At 40.1% G+C, this 19,872-nt stretch overlaps 2 protein-coding genes across 4 annotated transcripts; one reads left to right on the top strand and one right to left on the bottom strand.

Annotated features, from left to right (window-relative positions):
- Positions 1-119: 119 nt before the first annotated feature.
- On the bottom strand, positions 120-7,395 carry jkamp (jnk1/mapk8 associated membrane protein). The gene is made up of 7 exons (XM_053434315.1): positions 7,273-7,395; positions 6,627-6,706; positions 4,759-4,913; positions 3,696-3,902; positions 2,842-3,023; positions 2,311-2,387; positions 120-1,639 (listed from the first exon to the last, which is right to left on the bottom strand). Exons 1-7 carry the CDS (start codon positions 7,274-7,276, stop codon positions 1,421-1,423), a joined length of 924 nt encoding a protein of 307 aa, XP_053290290.1. The 5' UTR covers positions 7,277-7,395; the 3' UTR covers positions 120-1,420.
- A 1,132-nt stretch (positions 7,396-8,527) lies between these two features.
- On the top strand, positions 8,528-15,181 carry LOC128450778 (G-protein coupled receptor 135). Of its 3 annotated transcripts, XM_053434440.1 has the most exons (4): positions 8,528-8,611; positions 9,715-10,011; positions 11,417-12,569; positions 12,680-15,181. In XM_053434440.1, the coding sequence occupies exons 2-4, from the start codon at positions 9,905-9,907 to the stop codon at positions 12,692-12,694; spliced, it is 1,275 nt and encodes a 424-aa protein (XP_053290415.1). In that variant the 5' UTR covers positions 8,528-8,611; positions 9,715-9,904; the 3' UTR covers positions 12,695-15,181. The 3 variants fall into 3 exon arrangements, with proteins under 3 accessions (XP_053290415.1, XP_053290413.1, XP_053290414.1); XM_053434438.1 differs by having other exon boundaries at positions 11,417-15,181; XM_053434439.1 differs by lacking the exon at positions 8,528-8,611 and adding an exon at positions 8,633-9,065 and having other exon boundaries at positions 11,417-15,181.
- Positions 15,182-19,872: the final 4,691 nt, after the last annotated feature.

Below are 19,872 nucleotides of genomic sequence, written 5' to 3'. Positions count from 1 at the left end.
CAGGAGACATGTCTCCAGTCTGATGTGAATAAACACCTCCCTGACAGAGGGTATGTGTTTATGAGAGTCATAAAGGTGAGTCATAAGTCCCTGAGTACAGGGTTCACTCAACAGACATGTTGTCAGTGAAAATTCAGACTTTATTATTACCGCCAAACATTTCTTTGCAAATGGTGCTTGTGTGGATGAAGCAGATCCCACTGAACACAAATATACTGATAATTACAAGCACTCTTATATTTACAATCATATACATATACACAACATAAGCAGCTTCAACTGATAACCCAATGAAGACCATTTGAAGAATCACAGCTTGGTTCAGTACAAAAGGACAAAGTAAACACAGAAACACAGGCAGGTGCTTCTATACACAGCTACAACCAAGTTCACTTAAATACAAACCACCTCAACTAACAGAAGTGTGTGCCTCTTGAATATTGTAATGTTTGTTCATGAGATACATCCCTAACGAGCTTTGAAAAAAACCCACTAAGATGTAGCTCCTACTACTCTTAACCTCAGGGTTTGTTTTATTATAAGAGTCTGCTGCAGCCAAGTTTTTTCGCAGCATCTGAGCAAAAGAACTTAACAGATTTCTAACATATTGCTGTCATTTATGGTCCAGCAGCTTCTTCCACTTGTTAGACCGAGGGTGGGGCTCAGCTCCTTTTATAATTCAATCACCGCCCTCTGAAGCTGGAATGTATCAATTTGTATTTCTGTCCAGTCTTCTTAATGGGCTTGTTTTGATCAAGACAAACTGATGAATTATAGTGATTCAAATTAAACAAAGTAACATTAATGTAGAAAAACAACCTTTATACATTTGTCTTGTGCAAATCAAGCATTATCATGTCATTTTCATTTGAGGAGTAATGGAGAATATTTCAGAAGTGGCTTTTCAAAGATGCTCAGGGATGTTGTTATGAGAGGAAAAGATGCTCAGCTCTGTCACCATAATGTGATGGTTCAATGAGACTCAGTGTCTCCTGGCTGAGGCAAACTTTTATTGCACTTTGGTATATACATGAGGCTTAGAGGAGGTCTGAGATACAAGGCAACTTTCACTACATTTATATGTACTGTGTTTTACAAAAAATATGTACAACATTGAATAAAGTGCTAAAAAAAACACCTCTCAGGACACTTTGGGATGATGTCAGACGGATATAAGACATGTGAGTGAGAAAACAGGACGTGAACTTGATAATAAATCAAGTTTTCTGCTCTTCAACAAAGTTCAACTATAAATAGTGACTGGTTGCTGCTTCTCCACTGGGAGCATTTGCAGTCTCAATCATTCTACACGGAATAGATTTCATTTGTAAAACTAAATGAGACAATTAAAACACACTGGATTACTAATGACTAACACACTGATGTCTGCCATTTCTATCAGACCTCTAATGGCCGCAGCTCAGTGGCCGTTGCCGCCCTCAGAGAGGATGCGGCTGGGCTCGGTGAACTTTGCCGTGAGGATGTAAAACAGGGCGGGGCCGGGCACCAGGGCCAACAGCGGTAGGTCCTGCTCCAGCTTGTCTAGTCGGGAGATGGAGATGATGCCGTACGCGTGGAGCAGCCAGTGGCTGAACAAGACGACCAGACGCTTCTTCTTAGCAACCAGGTGTTTGAAAGACTGTGATGGGGGAAGAACGGAGGAAAGAGGTTAGGACCAAAAACACTGAGATCAGCTTCCAACAGACACTCATCAAGTGCTCTATGAGTCTGAAAGTGTTTGTAAGGCCTAGAATTTAGAAAGTCAGAAACTAACAATGTTTTAAGAGAAATAATATGATGCAGTGAAAGAATAGTAAATTAAATAAAATGCAAGACGTATTCGTAAATGAAAAGTCTCACTCACTCCAGTATTAAGTATAAGCACCTATGCTTGAGAGTAAGGATGCCACGGTGTTGAAATCTTCCCACAGGTATTAAACTTGTGAGAACTTGTGAGAACTTGTAACCAATTACACCGGACATTTAACAAGTGTCTGTTGCTCAGCGTCTTTAGAGCGTTAACTAACTGAGATCTGTGACGTTAGATTTCCCTTGAAGTTGTGTGCAGTGTTCAATTACACAGACTGTGAAAGTCCACTTCTACCACTGATACACAAAAATAACGTTTTATGTCTTGAAAAAAAGGAAACAGATGGTGTGGCTAGCAGACTAACACAGCAAGCCCACTTTAGAGGAGGCACAAACTTTCAGTTCAATTTACAGGTGTGGCGACATTTTAAATGTTACTGCATACGAGTAAGATATGACTACTACATATGACTAAGATGCATGTGCAGTGATTGTTGTTACCTGTATCTCAGTGGCAGACATGTAAACAGCGAGTGTAACCAGAGACAGCACCAGCATGATGTAAGGAAACGCATAGTCTGTAAAAACACACACACGTCAACCTACACAACTAGTTATTATTTTAGGTGAGACAATACATGTGCATGGGTTTCAAATTATTAGCTAATAAATATCCCCAAACTTCCAGTTGATCACTTACAACACAACTATTTTGTTGTATTTCACATTCTCAGAGCGTAACAACAAACTAATTTCGAGAAAACCACCTTAAAGATAATGCATGTATTGTATATAGAGTTAAATCTAACCTGCTAATAGGCAAAGTGAAGTAAAAGACAACCTAACATGTTTTCTATCACTGGTCTGATAGAGATATTTTAAGCAAAATAACCCCAAATCTCAAAACTGACCAGTGCATGAAAAGGAATAACACCATAACCTGACATTTTTTAACAGCTGTGTAATATGGTCCCAAGCACATAAAAAAATGACAACTCTCCAACAGCTGTTCAGGCTGGTATATTAACTCACAGAGTAGCCCTCCTCCTACGGCCTGTAGCACTGTCAGGATGGGGAAGAAGTAGAGAGCAGCGTAGATGCTTTTGAAGCGGTCAGATTTACCCAGACCACAAGCTATCTTCTTCACCAGCAGAGGGCGCAGCAGCATCATCAGAACCAGGCAGAATGCATAGTAGATCAACACAATAGTGTAACTGGGGACAAAAAAACAGAAAGCAGTAATGTCACAAAGGTATGTTATGGTCTCAAAAGATGCTGATGCTGCCAAAGTTGGTGACAACACTGAGTTTCCCCTGAATTATCAATTATAAGTTGATTATTGGTAAAACATACATGTCACACAATACAGGACAAACAAGATTCATATCCTGCAAGATGTTGTATTAAGGTAAAAAATACTTTGACTTGAGTGGCTACGTTTATAAGGTTTATCATATGATAAGTGGCTCTACAGTGTGCCACAGAGTTTGTACTTTGTTTAAATAAATGAACAAAAATGTTCCACCAAATTATTTAAAAAAACTGCAAGAAGAACTATCTACAAATCATGTGTTATTATGATGCCCGACAGGCAGATGACAGAAATTCCCTGGCACCGCCGCCCATGGTAACCACAATTATCACAGTACGTAACGTGACGTAACGTGACGTAAAGACGTCATCACAAGCGAACAATATGACAACAACAATCTCCTGCGGCCAGCATGAGAGTCATCAGATTTAGAGGGTTAATTTACTTGGCAACATGTAAATACTGTTTCAAAGACTTCTCCTTGCTGCCATCTATTTGTTTATATGTCCCATTTTCTGTTTTCAAATGCATAATAAACACAATTTTTTAAAGCAACCCAGACATCAGCACTTACAGTGGGTAGACAGCCTCCTGGGTGCAGTGTATGGTGTTGATGTAGTCTGGGCTGGGGTTGTATAGCATGGTGTACCAGTCTGACAGCATCTGGACACCACAGGAGCGGATACTGAGTATTCCCACCGGATCGGTGACCAGCAGAGTGACCACGGCCGACACGCTGCACTCCAACATGGCTGTGATGTGCTGTAGAAGAGCGCTGGAACTAAACACACAACAACACAAACACACAACTAAGTTTCACACCACAGACTTCAAGCAAAAGATATGCAGAGTAAGTATTCCAGGAACAAAAAGAACAAAGTAAATGAGATATTTCGGAAGACGTAGATGGATTTAAATTGGCGTAAAAATATGAAGTTAATGAGGTTAAGGCAGAAGTAATATGACGGATTCTTTTTTTTTAAATATATATATATATGTATATATTTTGGAGGCTTTTTACTGCCTTTAATGGATAGGATTGAGAGTTAGCTGTAAACGGGAGACAGAGAGAGAATGGCCTCTGAGGGTTGAGGCAATGAAATATAATATACAGCGTATTATCATGGACTGATCACTTTATTTAAAACGAAGGAGTTTGCCTCCGTCTCAACACTACAAAAGAAACAAGTTACACTGTCGCTGCTCACACACATCCAGGCTACTTCCACACTGATGTGCTTTGTTTTAAATCAAAAGCCTTTTTGCAGTTTCTGACCTCCACCCTACTCTGGAGTTTTAAAGTGCTTATAACTCACTTTTAAAATCAAAGACACCAAAGTTCACCTCCAGATTGGGTCATCAGTCACAGGGTGACCTTTCTGACTCATGTGAACCTTTTTCTAAAGAAAACAAATGGGTTCAGGCAACATGGATAATGACTAATAAAGAATCCCTACTCTTACTTTTCTTCACTGCAGTTCCTCATTTGACATATTTTGTGCAACTAAGCAGACAAATGCAGAGAAGTTTACATGCCCAGTGAACGTGAATGGTCATGTGTGTTATTGTGAACTGAGATTATAGTCAATGTGTGTGTGTGTGTGTGTTTGTGTGTGTCATATTGTGCGTGAGCCCACCTCTTTTTTCCAGAGTACCACTCGATGAAGAACCAATGCAGCACCAGAGGCAACATGGCCATGAATCCTAGATAGAGCCAGTCGTAGAGATCAGGCGACTCAGCGCAGCGTTCACATACCTTCTGAAGGTTGGACCGCTCTCCACGAGGACACACCTGGCAGGATACACAGAGACGGCTGAGATTAGAACCGTGCACCCCCACATCATTGGATGCTTATGCACTCACCATAAGTAAAGCATATGAATTGGGATTTCCCCAGTTAGAAGATGTGCACCAGGCCTGCCGTGTCACTGTCTGGTAAAATAGGACTTAAATGAATTGACGCTTGTGCTCATGGTTGCTTGTTGTGGCTGTAGTTGGATTACTGCTCTTTGTTAACTAAGGGTAAAAGTGATAGGGGATTTAAAAATGTTTTCTTATGAACAGATGTATTTTGTGAATATCTGTGCATCCTTCCTATGATAACAGCTGGTTCCTGTTGGTATTTGAATTCATCCCTTCACTGTTCAGCCCATGAATGTTGTCCCCACACTTTTAGGGGAAAACAAATCTGAGATTTACAGTTTGGTTACCGATACAGAGATGGTGCCCTGTAATGATTCATTCCAATTAATAAAATTATAAGTATGACTATTTGTCGTGTATGGGCTACATGCAATTGACATACAGGTTTAATTTTCAATGCACATTCTTTACTATTAAAGTATTGTAAATTATTTCAATATAATATGCAACAAATTTAAGTAACTGATGAGGTTCAGTGGAAAGCTATATAAACCATTTGAGTTAAATACGTGAAATAGTGCTGAACAAAAAAATGTCAAACATGTGGTATGAGCAGTTCAAAAGTGAGGGGGAGAGAGAGGGGTCAGGAGAGGCTGAACCAGGTTGGTGAACCAGGCCCGGGGCATGGACCCAGGGAGCCATGTACAGACCCACTAGCTCCAATTACAGAGTTCATTTTTGATTCTTATTAAGATACCTTTTTTTATTATCGTCCTGTATCAATCATGCACACACACATGTTACATGGAATGGGGAAATTCCACCTCTGCTTTTAACCCATCCATAGGTAGACACAGCACACGGAACACAACACATACAAGGGCAGTGACCACACGGAGCAGTGGGCAGCTATATACTGTATTGGAAGTGCCCGGGGAGCAGATGTTATGCTCTTTCAGTAATTTACTGCTTGTCTCTGTCCTTCTATCATTCACTCTGCAAACCGAGCGCAGACATTGACTCAATTTACAAATTCGGTAGATTTTACCCAGTCTGAGAATGTCCGATGACTGACTGACTGTGTATGTGTGTCCGTAGCTGTTTACACACAAATATATATAGCAGAGGAGTCAGTGTGTGTGTGTGTGTGTGTGTGTGTGTGTGTGTGTGTGTGTGTGTGTGTGTGTGTGTGTGTGTGTGTGTGTGTGTGTGTGTGTTATGTGGCTGGTTACCTTTCGCTCAAGTTCTGGGACTATCATACAGAAGCTATGCAATTATTTTATAGTAATCAACTGCTTACAGTGATGAATTTGGCCTGAGACAAGTATGATCACCATAAGCAGCTTCCACTGTACTAGAGTTCCGCCGGGAGGCAACATGAAATTTGATGTAGGCAGCGCCTCACAATTCTCTATTTAGGAAAAACCCTGATGTGGTCTGAGTGATCAGATGTCAGGGCACATTAGGCTGTGTTCAGACCTGAAAGTAATGCTTTTGATCATGTCCCTCAGGACGAATGTTAATATCAGGTCTAAACTGGGTCATAGCACATCTCTTTCATAGCACTGATGGATGATAGACAATGTCCCATAGACAGACACAACATAGCAGTCAGACGTAGATATGGTGTTTAATACTCACACCACACTCTCCCTCCACTGATCCATTGACCGTCATCCTGCCACAGTACAGGCCTGGACACGTTGAGCTCATGGACACAGCTGTAGGCAAAGACACACAACTGAGTCAGCAGCAAACACTTTGACAGTTCAAGCACTTTGTTACAGGTTTTTAGGTATGAACACAAATTTGTTCATTCATTAACGTTAGTCAACATTCATATCTGGTAGCTAACATGGAGATGTGTTACGTATCTGACAGAAATCACATTGTGTCGGACAGAGGAGGAAATGTGCGTCCCTCGTTTTGTTACTGTCAGTAAATACAGGTGATATCTATGAAACAGTATTTCACAGTGTGAGCTTTCTGGAGAGAAACGTCATCTTAGCTCGAAACCAAAACAACCAGGGGAACTGAACCCAACTTCCGCCACTAGGATACAATTGCATTGTACAAGTCGCTGTTTAACCACTGTTTGAACACAATAGTGTCTTTATTCAAGAACAGAGACATAACCTAATGAAGCGTTCGGACTAGTACAGAGCAGTGGGATGGAGTTAGCTAGCTGGTTGACAGGTAGCTAGGGTGGCAAACCCGTTAATAATACGTGCGGTGAAAGACTTCTAAGAGGAGAACCAATCTCACATTAAAGACAAGTCTTACTTACGCATTTTGGACCGATGAAGACTAAAACTATTTCCTCGCCTCGGTGCTGCTAAACTGTTTTCTGTCGCTCTTACGATACACCCATCACTAAACCGGATGGGGACGAAAATACATGCAACACAAACAGGACCTCTTTTTTTTGTTTTATGAGGTGTTGCAAACATTGATCATAAAGTGCACACCGCCACCTATCGTACTGGGGTGTTACTACTTTCAACTTGAAGTGGTCCGATTTCGGTTTAAATGCATAATGATGTGTTGTGAACTCTATGAATCTATTTCCACAATAACAAAAAACAAAAAGCGAGAATTAGTTCTAACGTTTATTTTCAACAGCACAACACGACCTGTTAATGGAGGGTTTAAAAGTCAGGTAATATATTCAAAAGTCCCATTTAAACGTAAGCTCCATACCCCAGACTTGATTATACAAAAGTGGTGCATATTCTTCCAAATGTTAATAAGATAAGGCAAGATAAGATAAGATAAGATAAGATAACCCTTTATTGGTCCCATGATGGGAAAATTTGCAGTATTACAGCAGCAAGAGTCAAAAAGGCATCATCAAGTAATAAGTGCATGCAATACTTAAGTGTAAGGAATATAAAATATATACAAATATATTTGGGGAGTTGTTATTGATTTTATTTTTCTCAGTGGTTTGTGACTTCTTGGTCATCAATGTAGTTTCTGTTTTGACAGGTAGACAGAGATTAGGGGGGGGGGGGGGGCGATGCTAGTAATTAGTTTTATCACTCTTTAACATTGCAACATTTTCCACATTGTTGTGGATTCTTCCAACAACAATCCATTGATCGCAATGTATTGAATCAGGCATATTAAGAGGACTGATATTCAGGAGTGGGTGCAATTTTGTGCATATCAAGTAAAATATTAGGCTTTGGAAGAGGTACAATCTAAGGAGCAGTGCATATACTAACTAGATCATCACATGGATGATCACCACTGATCATAATTCATAGTGCAGGTTATCTGGTCAGTGCTAGGGTCAGTGAAGCCAGATGATGAAAACATATCCTGGGTTTGTTCCACTAATGAAATCACCAAACTTTCGTATTTGTACATGCAGTGATACACAGTCTGAAAATCCAATGTAAACAGTATTTTTTGGCTACAGCTGCCGACCCATACACTGTAAACGACTGTCTACCATGTTCACCGATGAACAAAAATCTATCACCAGTTACCATGGCAACTGTATTAAACGTCAGACGAAGCTGCGAGCACGTTCGTGTGGAGGGCGTGGCCACTGAGAGGGATCGTAGTGTCGGGAAGAGATGCACAATCTGCTCCACATCTGGAATCAGTGATCTGCTGAGGTACGTTCGTTTACGGAGACACTGAGGAGGAGGAGGAGGAGGAGGAGAAACGAGACGAGGCTGCTTTCCTCTTTCTCCGGGAGAGATCAACAGGGCGGCAGCAGCAGCTCTCTGACGATGTGTGTGTGTGCGTGCGTGTGCGTGTGTGTTTTTCTTCTCTCTGCTCCTCCCGCGACGTTAATGGGCTAAAAAACAACCTCCTCTTCTCATGAAGGACTGCACAGGTCCGAACGTTCAGCAGCGACACTAACGGAGTTGTGTGAACGCGTCATGGTTCTTCGTGGATACACAAGCTGCCGTGTGTCTTGAGACGTTCAGGCACCGTCAGGAAAACAGAGAGACAGAGAGACACAGTTTGTGTCTGTGTAGAAATAATGGCGGGCATTTTAGATTTAGCATGCTTAAGTAAGACCTTACATTATCACAGAATGTAATCAAATAACACAACGTCCAGGTGAGTTGTTGAACTGGAGGTCTGCATGGCTATTTTCTCTATTTAAAAAAACTTTAGCATAGCATTAGGCTACACATGAAAATAGATGCCATTCCTTACTAGCTTAGTGTCGCTAAATGTTTCACTAAATTCTGCATTTCACATTGTATCAGACTAATAACTGCTGAAGGTGATTAATTTAGTTTCAACTTGTATGTTTATGGAATTACAAATCTATTTCCACCAAGAGACTTGAGATGCAAAACAAACATCAATCTATTCCATCCGTAAAGAGCCTCTGATGGAAGCCTAGTATTGTTGTAAGCTCCATTTATGACATTTAATTAATGGGAAACAGTTGCTTAATCGGAACACGTGTATTCTTTATGAAAAGCTCCTGGGGCCAGTGACCTCTGATATTCTCAGAGCTTTAGTAAGTGCCACAGGGAATTAATGTGGCACAGACAAAATGAACAGCCAGCAGCTGATACAACATCAAATTCAACAATAGTTTAGAATATTAGTATATATCATTCCAAAAAGTGCCAGACATTACACTGTATACTTTGATCTCAGATGCTTTTATTTTAATCCTACATTTAAACTACTGTCACACAATGACAGATAGTTCAAACTAACCTAATTGGTTCCTCTTTGACTATTACCACAGACCTGCTCCTGTCTGTTCATGTTTTCTGTTGATGAGTATGGAGAAAAATTCAAACTACAAATGGATGAAGAGGAGTCACCTACCAGCAGCTATGTGTGAATCCAGGAAACCAAAACCGACGGACAATATTCGGACTGGACACATGTGAGATCGGGGATGAGTTTTGTCGTGTTGTTTTTGAACATTATCGATGGAGTCGACTGTTAGCACGGCCCTGTGGGGCAGCAACTACACAGCCGAAGACTCCAGGCCAAGCTTCACCGACCAGCTGGTGACTCCCTCACCTGTTGTGCCGAGGTAATTTACTCACCCATTCATCCAGCTGTCTGAGAAATTCAAGTTACATTTGTGTGAGTAGAGAGAAGCAAGTTGTTATTTTGCAACAAAGGGGCACATGCTAACTGGCACCTCTGCTATTCACACCATTTCCTGGAGCTGACAGAAATATTTTCTATCATATCGCCAAACTAACCCCATATCAGCTGAGTTACAATTAGCAGGAGAATAAGGGTGGTGGGATATTAAAGCTTGTATACATTTTATGTATGTACAAACCTTCTCCAGTTTTCAATCACAGACATTTAATTTCAGATGTGACACCCAAGTTGCAAGTACACTAATGGTTTGCAAGAGTCAAATTTCTCTGATCACATTTATTCTTTTCGTAGTTCCGCTTAAAAATGAATGTTCACTGGCCTCATTTCTGCTTTGTTTGGTGATTCAAACAGGTAGGTGGTAATTGACCTATGAACCTATTTTGTAGGCAGTATTAAGAACCAGGACACCATCTTGCTACAGGGATAGATAGCTAATGGTCTAGACTGACTTCACAGTTCAGTCCGAACCAAAATAAAGGTGCCTCAGACAACAGTGTGGACAAATGGACCAACATTTGTTCCAACCTAAAAAGATGGTCTCGGTCCAGTTGAAAATCACAGTTAACATAGTTTGCTATGTTGTTTTACTTTCGGACCATTTGAAGGAAGATGAGACAGCATTAAACAATAGAAGAAGAAAAAGAAGAGGAAAGATTTCTTGTAGTCTTCACCTCCAATGATATAATGTTTCAGTGATGACGTAGTTAATTTTGGCGTTAATGTTGGTGATTATAAAATTGAATTTTATTCATTCAAAAGGAGCGACAACCTTTTCATTGCACTTTATTAAAAAAGTAAACTATTACAATAAACACATTAACAACACACTGGGGACCTTGGTTCGATCAATGATAATGTGAAAAACTGCTCCTAGAAGTTGCTGCTTTAGGAAAATAATGTCAGCTGGACAAATACTTCACTTGCATCTTAATGGTGAAACACAAAATAACCAGGTGTCAAACGTTGATACTGTTATGATTGTGTCTGCAGAAGTTTGTGTAGAAACTGTCAGCTACCAAAAGCTTGCAACACACTTTGTCAGATGATTTATAATTTTGTATTATATTTAATATATATTAATATTTATATATATTAATAATAAATTGTTTGCCATCATTTCATAGTGTATTTAATTTGGCTATTAAGTGTGCTATACCTTAGAGATAGTGTGGTACTGCATTACACAAGTATTTGAGAAGTAGTATCAACACCCAGCCGTTATGACAATGTTTACGTTTTGAGGTGCTGTTGGCTGTTGTGAAAACATATTGTGCCCAGACTTTGTTGATTGCACAATGATTTCTCTTTCTTTTATGGTTCTTTAGGGTTGTTTCCATAGTGACCCACCTAGTAACCGCCACCGCAGAGGCCACAGTGGGAACCACAGGAAACCTATCGGCCTTCAGAGACGAAAGAGGGAACAAGCTCAGTCAGACCCACCAGGCATCGACCCCGTCACTGCTGAGTACCGCAGAGGGCAACTCTTTCCTGCAGGGCATCACAGTGGCAGCTCAGGCCCTGGTGCTCCTCTCCATCTTCCTTCTTTCTTGCCTTGGTAACTTTGCAGTCGTCATTGTTATCATCAAACACAGGCAACTTCGAACGGTGACCAACGCCTTCATCATGTCGCTGTCACTGTCCGACTTCCTCACAGCTGTTCTATGTCTGCCGTTCTCCTTCGTCATGCTCTTCAGTAAGGACGGCATCTGGATGTTCGGGGATCATTTCTGTGTGGCCAATGGATTTTTCAATACCTGCTTTGGTATCATTTCCACCCTGACTATGACTTTGATCTCCTTTGACAGGTACTATGCCATAGTTAGACAGCCACAGGCTAAAATAGGGCGCCAGAAAGCAACTCAGTTGTTGATAGCTGTGTGGGTGACTGCTGTCATTTTCTCTTTACCTTGGTATCTACTAATTCGGACACCTATAGAAATCCATAAGAGAGGGTTCTACCATTGCATGTATGTGTTCCACTCTGGGACTTCACGCATGGGGACGTCTTACAGCATCTGTCTGATCGTTATTTGTTATTTACTGCCCTTCTCCCTCATGTGTTTTTGTCATTATAACATCTGTAAGACAGTGCGGCTCTCAGAGATCCGAGTCAGGCCAGTGACCACATATGCTTACTTATTGCGATTTTACAGTGAAATGAGAACAGCCACCACAGTTCTCATTATGATTGTTTTTATAATTTTTTGTTGGGGGCCATATTGTTTAATGGGGTTGGTTACAGCAATGGGAGACTACAAATTCAACCCTGCAATGGACACAGTGGCCATCTGGTTCGCCTGGGCAAATGGAGCCATCAATCCTTTGATCTACGCCCTGAGGAACCCCAATATATCAATGTTACTTGGACGGAGCAGAGAGGAGGGTTATCGGACCAGAAATATTGCTACGTACCTTTCGAGCCAAACCCAGAACCGTGAGAGTCGGCTTAATCAAGCGGAGAGGATTAGGGACCGCTATGTAAGTCGCGTGGGGGTGAATAATAACAGCCGGATCTCCAGTTCAAGTCCTGGAAAAGGAGGAGAGGTGGCAATGTGGGCCTGTAAAAACCCTGCTGTGTTCTTCTGCAGGGACGGCCAGCCTGACACTGCAAGTCTACCCAACTCTGTCAGCACTCGTAAGATGAAGACAGCTGACACCAGCCTGTAAAATTCTGGAATAATTCTCAAACATCTTATAATGGTTTTTATCGTATCTGTATGTATTTATCATTATTATTATGGATACAGAGACTGCTGTCACCATTATCGAAAATACCTGATTTCTGTCTCGTCAGATCACAGAATCTCAAAAGTGTTAAAACCACCAGTGTTTCAAGAATCAACAGGATCATGATTAGTAATATTCATTTGCAGAACTATTCACACAATGGGAAGACAAACATTTTCAGTTATGAATTTATTTCAAGCAGCTGTTGTCTGGGATCCCGTCAATGATTTAGTGAAGAGCATCCTTGTTGAGAACGTGTTGATGCTTGCACTGCAAAGATCATCATGCCAGATATGTTGATGAAGCATGAGAAATTGAAAAACTGATAAAGGGTATATAGTATTTTGTTCCTTCCATGCTTGAAATGTATTTGTACTTTAGCCTAACCAACAAAATGACATCATTAGCCATTTGTTCGAATTCGTAAAAGAACCTCAAGATACACCCCCCAAACAATCAACCAGGAATTGGTCAGTGAAGTTCATCCATACATCCTCGCAGAAGAGGGGATTTTAAACCACTATAGCTGGCAAGCTAACCGCTAAAAAACTAAGCAGGGAACATCATTTCTGCTAGTTAGCTTATACAATAGACATATTTGTACCCTATGACTCATGCCATAGTTGTCAGCAGTTTATGTCTGGTAGAGCATGGTTATAAGTGGATGGTGCAACACAGCTATTATCCTTTTCTACAGAGGTCACAGCTAAGAAGATGGTTTGCTAGTGGATCAAGTGAGGAGTCCCAACAAGTGAGTTGCTAAGTTAACTGGGACTTTGTCCTAGTGGGCCAGTCGACTGATGAGACCACGTGAGACCTTGATGCGTGTGGGTCCCAGGACCGGACTCACTGGGTATTCAACCAACAGAACCTTTAGTATCATGCTGCAGGGATTGTTTCATATGTCATCACTGGTCAATTTTACATATGCCCCTCATAGCAAAACCAGCATTAAGTTATGATTCTGCTTGTCATGGTTGTGGTTTGGTCTTGAATTCAAAATGTGGTTGTTTTCTCTCTTGTTCAGCTCATTAGTTCTGTAGAAGCTCTGTGAAACTAAAATGGCTCAGTAGTAGTGCATACATCTGCCAAAGCCCAACAGATGCCTTACAAAACACAGTTCATTTCACTACATCTGGATTTCTTCAAAAATCTCCTAAAATATCTGATTTTTTTTAATGAGATTCATGGATTATTCTCTAAATCCTTTCTTACAATGTTATAGAAACTGAAAAAAATTGTCCCATCCAGCCACCAAGTTTCAAAGTTCAGTTGTTATTGTTCAATCTTGCTTATAACAAACCAAACAAATGGATATGGGTGAAAACAAAACTTCCTTGGAGTTAATCATTTGAATGACTTTATCTCTCATTATCCCATCATTTGTTTTATGGATATGTGATTATCTTTGAGTTTGAACCAGTGTTACAGCTGAGGTGAAAAGGCTGATATGATGTTCTGATTTGTTGGCAATGTAGTTCAAATTCCATACATTAAGTTTGATTAAAGAACATTGAATTTTCTTCAAAAAGCATTTGACAATGTTGTAACATTCAACAACTGCTGCATGATTTCAAAGCCGGAAAATATTTTTGCTGGAAGCATGACATATCCTTAACAAAATGGGTTGAATCATACAAGAAAAACCTTTTTTACAAACTGGACGTTTTGGCCTGTCAGATCCGGAAACGCATAGGCATTAAGAGTTGCAAAAAAGAGTTGTAATAATAATATTATAAAAGCAATTCTCCACTGTGCTGAATCAGCTCTGGAGAACAGTCCTGTTGCAACCACTATCTTCCTTTCATACAGGAAAATGTGCCCTGGCTTGTTTGTATTTCTTTAAACCAATCGCAAGAACGAAAAAGTTCTGTCATAGGGAACTTTTTTGATAGGGTATTTGTACGTGTGAAGGTGATCAATGCCTTAAAATGGGTAATGGGCCTGGCTAATGGCTCATCAACCAACAACACAAAAACAGTAAAAGACGCACATCAACTGTGTGATTCATCTTTTGCACTATGTCCAGCGTGTAGGTTGGTAGTTCAGAGGTTGTTGATGTTGTCGTCAGAGTCGGAAGTATCTCTCAGAGGCTACCAAAGGAGGACACATTTCTCTGTCATCAGAGGAAGTGTTAGTCTGACCTTGAAAAAAAGTATTACTATTCAGAAAATATGTTGTTGTATTCAGCCAAGCTCTGAGAGTGTTCACTTTTTAATGCTGTTGTAGCCAAAGCTGCAGCAGGGAAGATGATTCAGGTGCCAAGCAGGAAAGGGTTATATGACATATATATATGTGTAAATGCATTTTCATATCATCTTTTGTCAAAAATAAATTATTAAATTTTTCATCTTCAAATTCTACTTTTGTCCCCTTTGTGAAAATGTGTTTTTCATCCACCTAACCAGGCCAACTCCTCTTCGTCATGGAAAAAGACACTATCTTAGTGCTCATTCTGTATATATGGATTTATCAGGTCACATCCTTTCCTGCACCTAAAGGTCATCTACTCTTTGAAGACTGTAGAGTGCTATTTATAGACTAACACAGCCAGGAAAGCAAATTTGAGAGAGGACACAAAGTGACACTGAACAGTTTCATTAGTAACAAACAGACAGATTAATCCTTCCCGAGAACAGGTGAAGGAGAGAAATTCTCCTACCATTAAAGAGGTACTTTTAAGTTACATACCAGAAACACCATTTTATATAATATACCAAATAGAAATTTGTATTAAATCCCCAAAGTATGCTAGGTGAAATACAAGTTAATATCACACTGAAAGAATACCTCCGCTGATTAATGTAGATGTTACTGGAATTTAGTTCATCAAATTATTTTTCCCTCGATTCCTAGAATGGTTGTTTTTTTGATCAATCATGCTTCCCTGCTGTGATTGTTCAACTGGGAAAACAACTTTTTCCAGAGGAAGGCAAGTGAATTTTATTGGAAAGAATCTAAATGTTTTTTGGGGAAAAATTTATGCAGTACTATCATTTAAGATTGCTTTTGGATTTAAATAATTGCTCTTTGTCTTTGAATTTCAGGGCGATACAATCAAATACCTTTTCAGTGGACATTGATGATCTAGTTGAAACCTTGTCACAACAGACTTTTGTTAGCATGCCTGAACATCGCACAAAAAAGTCTATACTAGACCTAAGACTAAAAGTCTTCCTCTGTCATGTATAATGATGACCCCCATCAAACATCATGTTAGCATTATTTACACCTTTTTAATTTATACTGTTTATTTCTGTCTACATGTGTGAATTTGCCTTCATTGGTTTTGGAAAAGAGTGATGATGATGATCGGTCAGTGGGCGGCAGCACAATACTCCGCAAACTAGTCTGTAAGCAAAGTAGACGAAGCCGTCTCCCATCATTGTTTTTTTTCTTAAGGGACTGAATATGTTCCGTGCAGAAATATTTGCATTTCCCTTATGTCTACAAAAACTGCTTGTTTCACAGACTGCAGTTTTGTTTTGCTCTGATGTGGTGTGCAAATACTAACCGTATCTGCAATGGGTTGTTCGGCATTAACATTTTGTAACTCTAATATTGTTTTGACAGACTGTGCAAAGACCTTGAGAACATCACCACTCTACAGGAAGACACAGTCCAGTAATGGGTGTCAGATGTTCAGCAGTGGACGACAGGTACTGTGGCAAAAATGTATGTCATTGTTGCACAATGTCCTTTGACTCTGTTTACACAAGGTCAACAAAAAAAGGTTTGATTGTAAACTGATATTGCCACGAATTCATTTTATTCTACTCTTCACAAGGACCAACCAATCAAAATGTCTTGCAGAACGCCAATGATGGACTTTATTTGAGCATTAAGCAGCAAACACTTTAGCTGTATTGTCAGACTGGTGAGACAACAAGATGCCAACTTTAATGCAAATTTTTTAGTGTAACATACTGTTACCAAATTTAATAAAGATAAGGTTATTGTGGCCTTGACCTTTTGACTTTAAGGCAAATAATCACTTGGACAATCCAAAAACATACAGTAATGCCTCGGCGACTCGCTATTGCAGAGCCATTAAAATGTTAGTGTAGTAGACTGGATTTGATTGGTGTTACATTGGACATCTTGTATGGCTACACCCAAAAAAATATATTTGGTTTCAGATTCTAGATGGCAATAAGCAGAGACATCAACTCAGGAAAAAGATTTCTGTAGAAAAGAAAGCCTTGTATGTGTAAAATAAACCTTTTGTTTTTTATCATATATCCTCAGGCAGTACTGAGGCATTTACGGAGACGGGACCTGAGGGTCTACTCTGTGTGCTCAAGAGAAAATTGCACAAAGTTCAAGCTCAGCTGGCTGCAGCAGGTCTGACATATTCTGGAACGGCAACAATTTCTTTGGATGACTCCTACTCTGAAGAGGAAAACATGGCGAGTTACTTCTCCACTGATGAAGAACTGTGAGTGCTGTGCTTAGGTAAACTCTGTTGCTGCACTGCTACTGTTGCTACTCTATGGAAAAGTCATGGAAATCAATTGGTCAAAATGTGTATGAACCCTGTAGTATGCACCACAGAACATTACTCTGATATTAATGTATTTTTGTTGTGTTGAGGTTGGAGTAAACAGAATCCCTCCACTCACCAACCCTCCATCATCCCTGCCAACCAGCAGCCATCAGCCAACTGACCGCTTGTCCTCTCAACCAACCCTCCACCAGTCCTGACATGCAGCCTCCCAGGGTTATGTTGAATCGGGGTATGTTGTGTAGACATTTTTAGATAACCAACACAATAATTTTGTATTTTTACTAAGGTGTTACACAAGTAAATAATTCATACATGTAGGTCAGAGAAACTAACCTTTGAAATCGTTCTAAAGATGTGTGATGTTTGTGAACTTTGTTTCTATAATTGTCATGACATTACATCACATTACGTAAATTTAAATTTGTTTTGTTCGAGTTGTGATATTGTGCTAATAAATTGCAGTATTATATTCTTCCTCAAACTTTGCTTTCGTCAAAGAATGCTCCATTTGCAGCAATCACAGCATTGCAGACCTTTGGCATTCTAGCTGTTAATTTGTTGAGGTAATCTGTAGAAATTTCACCCCCTGCTTCCTGAAGCCCCTCCTACAAGTTGGATTGGCTTGATGGGCACTTCTTCCGTACCATACGGTCAAGCTGCTCCCACAACAGCCCAATGGGGTTGAGATCTGGTGACTGCGCTGGCCACTCCATTACAGACAGCTTACCAGCTGCCTGCTTCTTCCATAAGTAGTTCTTCCATCATGTGGAGGTGTGCTTTGGGTCATTGTCCTGTTGTAGGAGGAAATTGGCTCCAATCAAGCGCTGTCCACAGGGTATGGCATGGCGTTGCAAAATGGAATGATGCCTTCCTTATTTAAAATCCCTTTTACCTTGTACAAATCTCCCACTTTACCAGCACCAAAGCAGCCCCAGACCATCACATTACCTCCACCATGCTTGACAGGTGGCGTCAGGCACTCTTCCAGCATCTTTTCACCTGTTCTGCGTCTCACAAATGTTCTTCTGTGTGATCAAAACACCTAAAACCTTGATTCGTCTGTCCATAACACTTTTTTCCAATCTTCCTCTGTCTAATGTCTGTGTTCTTTTGCCCATGTCAATCTTTTCTTTTTATGAGCCAGTCTCAGATATGGCTTTTTCTTTGCCCCGCTGCCTAGAAGGCCAGCATCCCTCTTCACTGTATCGTTGACACTGGCGTTTTGCGGGTACCATTTCAAGAAGCTGCCAGTTGTGGACCTGTGAGGTGTCTATTTCTCAAACTAGAGACTCTAATATACTTTTCTTCTTCCTGAGTTGTGCCTCCCATTTCTCTTTCTACTCTGGTAAGAGCCCATTTGTGCTGTTCTCTGAAGGGAGTAGTACACACCGTTGTAGAAAATGTTCAGTTTCTTCGTAATTTCTCACATGGAATAGCCTTCATTTCTAAGAATAAGAATAGACTGGCGAGTTTCACATGAAAGTTCTCTTTTTCTGGCCATTTTGAGAGTATAATCAAACCCACAAATGTGATGCTCCAGATACTCAACTAGCTAAAAGGAAGGCCGGTTTTATAGCTTCTCTCACCAGCTAAACAGTTTTCAGCTGTGCTAACATAACTGCACAAGGATTTTCAAGGGTTTTCTAATCATCCATTAGCAAATTAGCGATTAGCAAACACAAGGTACCATTAGAACACTGGAGTGATAGTTGCTGGAAATGGGTCTCTATACACCTATGTAGATATTTCATTAAAAACCAGACGTTTCCACCTAGAATAGTCATTTACAACATTAACAATGTATACAGTGTATTTCTGATTAATTTAATGTTATCTTCATTAAAAAAAAACGTGCTTTTCTCTGAAAAATAAGGACATTTCTAAGTGACCCCAAACTTTTGAACGGTAGTGTATGATTTAAAGCCCATAAGCATGATCTGTTTTTTTCCCTGCTCTAAAAACAAATAAGGTTTGCTGCCTTCTAGTGGTCTTTATTTTCAAATCAACTGACTAGTTAATGGGTTTGAAATCATCAGCAGATAATGGAATGAAATGTTGCTGGTCATCAATGTAATCATGTTATTTTTGCTGATGATAAAGCCAAGGGGAATCATGTGGAACCCCAAACACTAATTGTTTTTTGTTGGAGTGTGTGTCCACTGTTTATCAATTCGTTGTTGCAGCCATAGATCGACAAACCCAGTTTTTGCATTTCCAGTAGTAAATGCATAGCTTAGGTAGGAGTATTTGGATGTTCACTTTTGCAACAATGCTAATATTAATACATATGTGGTCAGATTGAGAGTAAGTGTACTCTTGTTTTGCTCTTTCAGAAGCAACCATTCAATCACTGGAGGAGAGAAGTATTACCCAGTGCAGAAGGTTCTGAAAGGCAAAGGGCTGAAAGTTTGGTTTGTTGTAACTTGAGGTCAAAAAATTCAGTTGTAATATACAACACAATTTTGTACTGCAGAGATACTAACTGGATTTACAATCACAACAACTTCAAACTGTAAAATCATCTGACCATAGGTTTGCTTTTAATGG

The sequence above is a fragment of the Pleuronectes platessa genome, chromosome 11 (genome assembly GCF_947347685.1).
Source record: "Pleuronectes platessa chromosome 11, fPlePla1.1, whole genome shotgun sequence".
NCBI classification, from domain to species: Eukaryota; Metazoa; Chordata; class Actinopteri; order Pleuronectiformes; family Pleuronectidae; genus Pleuronectes; species Pleuronectes platessa.
Note: the sequence above shows the minus strand (reverse complement) of the source record. Positions and strands in the feature narration are given on the sequence as shown.

What these genes read in the sequence shown, in the direction of transcription:
- LOC128450778 (XM_053434438.1), top strand. Translation starts at nt 9,905, where the DNA reads ATGGAGTCGACTGTTAGCACGGCCCTGTGGGGCAGCAACTACACAGCC. An exon ending in CCCTCACCTGTTGTGCCGAG is followed by an intron (nt 10,012 to 11,416) that starts GTAATTTACTCA and finishes ATGGTTCTTTAG; the next exon opens with GGTTGTTTCCATAGTGACCC.
- jkamp (XM_053434315.1), bottom strand. An exon ending in CGTAGGAGGAGGGCTACTCT is followed by an intron (nt 2,388 to 2,841) that starts GTGAGTTAATAT and finishes GTGTTTTTACAG; the next exon opens with ACTATGCGTTTCCTTACATC. An exon ending in TGTCTGCCACTGAGATACAG is followed by an intron (nt 1,640 to 2,310) that starts GTAACAACAATC and finishes CCCCCATCACAG; the next exon opens with TCTTTCAAACACCTGGTTGC.